This window comes from Sinocyclocheilus anshuiensis, unplaced genomic scaffold, assembly GCF_001515605.1.
Source record: "Sinocyclocheilus anshuiensis isolate Anshui unplaced genomic scaffold, SAMN03320099.WGS_v1.1 scaffold1778, whole genome shotgun sequence".
Taxonomy (NCBI): Eukaryota; Metazoa; Chordata; class Actinopteri; order Cypriniformes; family Cyprinidae; genus Sinocyclocheilus; species Sinocyclocheilus anshuiensis.
In genome coordinates this window covers 26,066-33,998 of record NW_015544221.1, presented here as the reverse complement: position 1 = coordinate 33,998, position 7,933 = coordinate 26,066, and the positions used below count along the sequence as shown (strand labels likewise).

Here is a 7,933-nt window from a genome sequence, read left to right as displayed (position 1 = left end):
AAACAAAAAGTAATCAATAAATAGAACAAAATAAAAAAATAAAGACTGCAAGTGACGTCGCTAGTGGAAGCGCAAATGTCTGAGAGTGCACGTCTGAGAGTGCAAGCGCGTGTTTGCTTTTAGAGATGCGCAGCGGCTCAGCTGTTACTATATTTGTAACTATTTTCGTTGATGCAATATATACAATAAGACAATAAGAATGTTTGTGGGAGCGTGACACACACGTTGCGGGAGTGGGCGGTAATGGTCAGAAATTCAGCGGGAGCAGGCTTAAGAAAACTGTCCGCGCATCAACACACAAGTTTTTTTTTTCGCGCTCCCCCATCTCCACCCCCAATCATTAGTGCCGCTTGTTCGGTCTTTGACAGAACATATAGGACAATTTTTTAAATAGCGCCATGAACAAAATTTATTTCCAATTTAATTCAAGCACTTTCAAGGACCTATGTTTGTTTTCAAGTACTTTCCAGGCCTTGAATCCATATGTCTGAAATTCAAGTACTTTCAAGAAGCGTGGGAACCCTGTTGTTAACACAAAGTTTTCAGTCTTTGCCGACAAGATATAGTAGCAAGAGATGAAGTTTTCCCCACCTTGATTGCTCTGCGCACAATCATGATGGCATCGTGCAGTGAGCGGTCTGTTTCCTCCATGAACTGCTCTGCACCACCCCTCAGGATGATGGTGCAGGTCTTGGCCTTAGGGCAGCCTTTGAAGAAGTTGTATCTGTAATGCAATACAGTTAAATTGTGTGTATGGAAAATATTTACGTGAAATCACTTATTAAAATATAGACATAATTACATTTTGTAGTTACATAGAAAAAAACATACCTTTCTCCTCCAACCTGCACTTCTTCAAAGAGCTCACACTGTCCAAGCACATCATCAGTCAGGGCACCGACACTGGTCTGAATAGAGCCACCACAGGCCTGGAGGAGACATTACAGCTGCTTTAACTGCTACACGGATAACAACATATAATTACCACGTCCAACACATTATTACGTGTGCATAAGAGATGATATATGGTATTAATTTACTCATGATAGCAGAATTACAAAGCTAAATAAAACTGGACTATATTTAGCCCAATATAAAAACAGACTGGAATCGAATCACAAAAGTACTGATATACAGCCAAAGCTAAATGACAGCATAAACACAGGATATCATCACACCATCATAGTTCTCTTAAGATCTTCCTCCACAACACGGCCTGCACAGAACAGATCTCTGTCTGCAAAGTATTGTGTAGCAACATCTCCAATGGGCAGCTTTGACAGCACCACTTTAGCGCCAGATTTGTAGATCTTCTCCAGCTTATCGTATAGGATGTTCCATTCAGCATCAACAATGGCCTGATAGTCCTGCAAACAGCCACAGAAACATGTGGAAAAACAACTGAGTTTGGCCATGATGGATTATTGACATGAGAATGCTTATGGCCTAGTTTATTCATCGTTTGGTCTCACCAATCAAAGAGACAACCTGTGATGGTTAACCCTTTCACATGTGTGTTTCTAGCTATTCTAGCTGAGCACCCAGCGTGAGTTTTTTTTAGACCATTATTTTAGAATGAATCACGTTATTTTCCATGGCGACGCATCATGCTTGTCATGTGACACACCGCAGCCAAAATAGCACTGTATGACACATGTATAACTTTTATTTTGTTTTTGCTTTTTTATCAAAAATATTCACAAACATGTTCACTATATAATAAAATATCTGATAATCCGATTCTCAAATATGTGCAAGTAAATGTATTTGGTAGTTTAAACACTTTTATAATGACCATGTTAGTTGTTCTATAGCGGGTGATGGGCGCCGCCATGTTAGTTCGCGCTGAATCCGAGCTGTGGGATTTACAACACGTAAATTAATCCTCTCCTCCCGAAAGACATTAAAGTAAGTCTCCGGTGAACTGGGAGAAGAGCAGAGTAAACCTTATTGTACCTACACAATGTGTATATGATATCAATGAAACATGTTGTCAGATTATATTTGTAAGGATCATTATTGCCGCTTCCATAGACATCGGTGTGTATTTTACAAACTATAAATGTATTGTTTTGCTAGTACTTACGTGTATTTAAATTAGAGGTCTGCTACCCGACCCAAGCCCGACGGGTCCCGAAATATTTTCGGGTTTCGGGTCGGGTTCGGGTTAAAGGGGTCATATGATGCGATTTCATCTGATAATCCGATTCTCAAATATGTGCAAGTAAATGTATTTGGTAGTTTAAACACTTTTATAATGACCATGTTAGTTGTTCTATAGCGGGTGATGGGCGCCGCCATGTTAGTTCGCGCTGAATCCGAGCTGTGGGATTTACAACACGTAAATTAATCCTCTCCTCCCGAAAGACATTAAAGTAAGTCTCCGGTGAACTGGGAGAAGAGCAGAGTAAACCTTATTGTACCTACACAATGTGTATATGATATCAATGAAACATGTTGTCAGATTATATTTGTAAGGATCATTATTGCCGCTTCCATAGACATCGGTGTGTATTTTACAAACTATAAATGTATTGTTTTGCTAGTACTTACGTGTATTTAAATTAGAGGTCTGCTACCCGACCCAAGCCCGACGGGTCCCGAAATATTTTCGGGTCGGGTTCGGGTTAAAGGGGTCATATGATGCGATTTAAATTTTTCCTTTCTCTTTGGAGTGTTACAAGCTCTTGGTGCATAAAGAAGATCTGTAAAGTTGCAAAGACTAAAGTCTCAAATCCAAAGAGATATTCTTTATAAAAGTTCAGAGTCAGCCACACCTACCTAAAACGGCTCGTTCTAACACGCCCCCACATACCTACGTCACTATCTGGAAAGATTTGCATAACGCCGCCCAAATGTTCACGCAAAGAAAGAAGGCGTAACTTTTATTCTCGCTGTAGTATTGTTGCTGCTGCCGCCATGCCGTGGAGACACTGTGTGCTTCGTTGTGAAAGCGAAACTACTTTGTTTGGCCTTCCAAAAGAGGACGATATCGCTTCGTCATGCCTGGAGCTGATCTGTGCTGGTCGGTGAAGAAATACTACAACTTCGCGCTGTTGATCGCCGGATCGGCTTTCACCGTGGACGAAGCGGAGTCCAGCCCGGCATACCAAATACAGCATTTTTTAAAATTGGCTATTCGTTGTGAAAAAAAAAAGATTTCGGGTTCCGGCTCTAAATTTAACTGCCGCTCGGGTCGGACGATCTTGGGTACGGGCTGGGTTCGGGCTTCACTTTAAAGCCCGTGCAGACCTCTAATTTAAATATATGCAACCTAAAATACGCATTATATGGTTGAAGACACTGAACAGTTGTGCTAATATGACAAGCGCGCAGTGTCTGTCTCTGGTTCCGCACCAGCCAAAGCGCGAAAGCAGATTTGAAATCAGCAGTTGATCACGTGACGCAGTGTGATCGTACGCTCCAGGGACCAGCCTAGAATGATCACACCAGTGGGTTAAGAGCAGTACTGACCTCCACAGAGTTGACACGGACTTCTGCATTATCCTTCTCTGCCTTCAACTCCAGCTCAATGTTGAGCAGTGCGATTTTTGGGTTCACATAGCGCTTGGGCTGCATTTCAAAGCCAGCATAGGAGAAGGTCTTCTTGAATGCCACACCAGCTACAAGCTGGGAGTCCTGATAGACAGAAACAAAAAAGGAATGCAATGTTAAAATCTACATGTTCCTTTTGCTGCAATTCAATAGAGAGACCTACTTCGCCAATACTGCATCTCTGTGATATTACTATGGGTAAATCCACACTGTTCAGATATTCCACAACCATGATCCTTAAATGTAAAGGCTTTGTTCAGACTGGCAACAAAAATCAGTTTTATCTTATCGAGTAAAGGCTGGAATGGCTTTTCCCCTGATTTGCCATCTGGAGTAAGTCAACGCTAGTTGGAGAAGGTCAGAACCAGTCTGCATATTTTCAATAGTAAGATTTGACATTTCATAGAAAAACGTATAGTGTATGATGGACAGAATTCGATTTTCTAGCTTCAGACAAAGATTCCATCTAGTCAGAGATTATTAAACATGTTGAAGCCCATTTTTAACAAATCTCCTAGCAACAAGCAATATTTTGCGCGAGTTTGTTGCGTTTCAAATAACCTGCCCAGTTGTTCTCCATTTACAAAGTAGGCAAAAGTATGGCACGTAGTGTTTTAAAGGGGTCCTATTATGCTTTTTCACTTTTTCAACTTTAGTTAGTCTGTAATGTTGCTGTGTGTGTATAAAAAAGATCTGCAAAGTTACAAAGCTCAAAGTCCAATTCAAAGGGAGATATTTTATTTAACAGAAATCACTTTTCAAAAACTACAACGAACGACTTGTTTGGACTACAACGCATATTTTCCGGGATTTGTGATATCACAAATATCGACGAATGGGACGAGACCTGGTTGAGCTGCACTAGAGAAGGCAACGAGTGTTATCACTGTGTCGGAGACTCGCTAGCTTTCCCCAAGGCAGACGAACTTAGAGTGGTTACAATCATCCGGGTTTAAATCGCGCTCGAATTGATTTGATTTTGACGCAAAATTTACACTGAAGCTCGCAGGCAGCTATGGTAAGGGGCATTACATTTTCCGACCAGGCGCCGAGTGCTGCCAATCACAACACACGCCAAAAAGTGGGTAGTTCCACAATTAGTTCTGGTACTATGAAAAGGTTCCTGCGGTGCGAAAGGCCCTATAGATAAAGTATTGATTACAATATCTACTGTACAAACAGATTTCAACACTTCAAAAAAAGACAGTGATAGTCAGTCCAAATGATTTGTTCGCAGTGTGAACAAAAACCTAAAATAAAAAATAAATAAAATTCCTTGGAATCCAGAACCCTGCTCCCTCTCACCTCCAGAGCGCCACCCTGCACCTTCTTCACTCCAATCATCTTCAGAGGAAGTAGATCATCCAGCATCATCACTGCATCCACCACCATCTTGGAGAAGAATTCCTTCTGTCCTGCAATCAGCTTGGAGTTCAGAGCCGTAGCAGCACACTTCTCCAACAACCTCCTCTGCTCTCTGTGGTAGCAACAGAGGACAAATGATTAGCTCTGTGACATTTATATGATAATAACACATGACTATAATACATAACTGCACACAGGGTCGGGACTCACTGCTTGTCATCCTTTTTGATGGTAACAGCGATTTCGTTGATCTTTTTGACAGCGAGCTGTGTGGCGATGCGGAACGCTCTGATGATGGTCTGGGGGTGAAGCCCCTCCTCTACGTATGGCTTTAACTGCTTCAGAAACTCAGCAGCAAGCAGAGTCACTGAGGTGGTGCCATCACCAACCTAAACAAACACACACAATGTAGATGATACACTCTAGCGCATTTAAAGAGCCATAAGATAATTACGCAAATTTAGCCCATCTTGTTTAAAAAATAAAATTTCTAATTAAGAAACAGACATAACAGGCTCCTTCAGTCATGTTTACATTCACAATACTGTCTTTTAAGTGCACAACTGCTTTTGCAAAAAAAAAAGAAAGAAAATATATCATTAAAACATTTAAAGTTCTATCCTTCTACTACAAAATATAGATTCTGAAGTTAAAACTATAACAGAACATTTTATAAATATGTGCTGTGTAGTCAATAATTAGTTGAACAGGTGTTTCATAGCATATCTATAATATCATATTGTCAATCAATCAACACTGAGAACTAAAACTATCTACCTAACTAACTACATTTTGAAGCAGTATAAATATACACACATAAAGTTTCAAACTTACCTCAGCATCCTGAGATCTGGCAATGTCTACCAGAGTCTTGGCTGCAGGGTGTACAACATCCAAAAGCTTCAGAATCGTGGCTCCATCATTAGAAATAGTGGCTTTGCCTGCAAGATAACGTCATGTAAATCACAGCATGAAAAATCAGAGCATCATGTTAATATCATACCAACAAATATAACAGTCTGAGTCCTTCCCAATCAAACAACACTTGTATAGAAATTCAGACTTACCTCTGTTATCTACCACAAGCTTGTCCATCCCACGGGGGCCGAGGGTGGTCCGCACAGCCTCTGCCACAACCTGGCAGGCATTGATGTTACTGATGAGCTGTGGGATCCCCTGAGAGCTGTCTGTGCCCTCCTTCAGGAGGATGACTGGAGTGGGCTGAGGGGAGATGTTTAGGAATCACTATAATATCATAACTACACCATCTTTTGAATTCAATTAAAAGTTTTGGTTACACTTTACGTGAAGGGGTGTGCATAAGACTGACATGCAGTTGTCATAAACATGCATAAAACCTCCTTCATATTCATGACGTGTCATGTCATGATTATGAAGGTGCCATGTCAGTCTTATGCACACCCCTTCAAGTAGTGTTACCAAAGTTTTTTATATTTTTAAGAACAGATCAAACTAGAAAAAAACAACATTTCAAATAGTTACATTCACAATATTATGCAATTGTGCTAATTTCCATGATCTTTCTAAGCCTGTATATCACAATTTTTAAATCACTGATTTTTTAAAAAGATTTTCCATGACCATGGGAGACTTTTGACAGTCCTTACACAGCCAGTGTATTGACCATTTAACGTTATATAAGTTAATTAATAAAGTGCTGTGATATTTACTTATACGACTTTTGCATACATACGTCCATTATCTCTTTTTCTCTTTATATACACAGAGACATATTATAACGCTATTATAAATAACAGTAATACCCGCTCTTGTCTTAGTTTTTGCAGTTGCTGTCATGCACAAAAAGATATGTCATGAATAACACTAATCTCTGTGTGTGTGTGTGTTTGTGTGTGTGTCTCTACGTGCTAAAAATAAGGGTCTTTGTTCGGAAAATTTAAAAAAAATGTTTTATAAAGTCACAGGTTTATCATAGCAGTAAACAGACGAACAGTATTGAAGGGTGTAACCGGTTCATTAGCTGTGTGTGTGTGTGTGTGTGTGTGTTTGTGTGTGTGTGTGTGTCTCTACGTGCTAAAAATAAGGGTCTTTGTTCGGAAAATTAAAAAAAAATGTTTTATAAAGTCACAGGTTTATCATAGCAGTAAACAGACGAACAGTATTGAAGGGTGTAACCGGTTCATTAGCTCTTTCTCCTTTACCGAAATGATGCTAAACTAAAGCCTCTGGCATCATTTAGCAACCACACGGATTAAAACGAATATAGAAAATATAGTGAAATATAAAACACTATGTACACATGAAGTAGAGTCGACTTTTGCACATCGCGTCGTAATTCTGCCAGTCACTTTCATACAGAAGAATGGAATCGTTAGCCACCAAGCTAACTAGCATCAATGTAAACCTTTAGGCGTATTATCTCATCTAAAACAGAAATAATCTCACAGACATGTCCTTTGTGCTTTATTCTCCCTGGACGTTTATCTCCCAGCACTAGGAAATGCGACAAAAGTTCAGATGACGATGGATTTGAAGGCAAAACAGTCATGAAAGAGCACTCACCATCATGTTTGCAGGCTAGAGGAGGACGCTGCCGGGTGAGGTACCCACAATGCACCTAGAACTCTCTAGAACACGAGACGCGTTTGTTGTTAAACTGATGATGACCATCAGAGGGCGCTATTACTACAGTTTTCATATCTGCTGCTCTGCAGCCTAATAAGAGGATTTATTTTCCCCAACATATCAGCTATTAATTAGTTGTTAAATAAATAAATAAATAAACAAATGTTGCATTATGGAAGGTAAATTTACATTTTCACCAGGAAATACACTTCGTAATGGAAAGTAAGTGGTTTGTTTAAATACTAATAAATAAATGTAAAAAACAAACAAAAAACAATAAATAAATAATACATAATAAACAATTTAAATAAATAAAGTAGCCTTGCAGGCCACAATATGTAAAATGCCTGCTTAGCTGCCTAATGTAAAATAGTTATTAAAATGTTTCAAATAAATAAATCAATAA

The 7,933-nt window shown here is 39.5% G+C and overlaps 1 protein-coding gene across 1 annotated transcript in view; it reads right to left on the bottom strand.

Moving 5' to 3' along the window:
- LOC107697251 (T-complex protein 1 subunit eta) overlaps nucleotides 1–7,547 on the bottom strand; it is an 11,890-nt gene extending 4,343 nt beyond the window's left edge. Inside the window, exons 1-9 of the mRNA XM_016497965.1 lie at nucleotides 7,465–7,547; nucleotides 5,988–6,141; nucleotides 5,755–5,861; nucleotides 5,131–5,309; nucleotides 4,861–5,032; nucleotides 3,475–3,639; nucleotides 1,179–1,367; nucleotides 832–929; nucleotides 592–724 (exon numbers count right to left, since the gene is read on the bottom strand). Coding sequence (XP_016353451.1) covers nucleotides 592–724; nucleotides 832–929; nucleotides 1,179–1,367; nucleotides 3,475–3,639; nucleotides 4,861–5,032; nucleotides 5,131–5,309; nucleotides 5,755–5,861; nucleotides 5,988–6,141; nucleotides 7,465–7,470 — 1,203 coding nt within the window. The 5' untranslated portion in view covers nucleotides 7,471–7,547. The remainder of the gene's footprint in view (nucleotides 1–591; nucleotides 725–831; nucleotides 930–1,178; nucleotides 1,368–3,474; nucleotides 3,640–4,860; nucleotides 5,033–5,130; nucleotides 5,310–5,754; nucleotides 5,862–5,987; nucleotides 6,142–7,464) is intronic.
- Nucleotides 7,548–7,933: the final 386 nt, after the last annotated feature.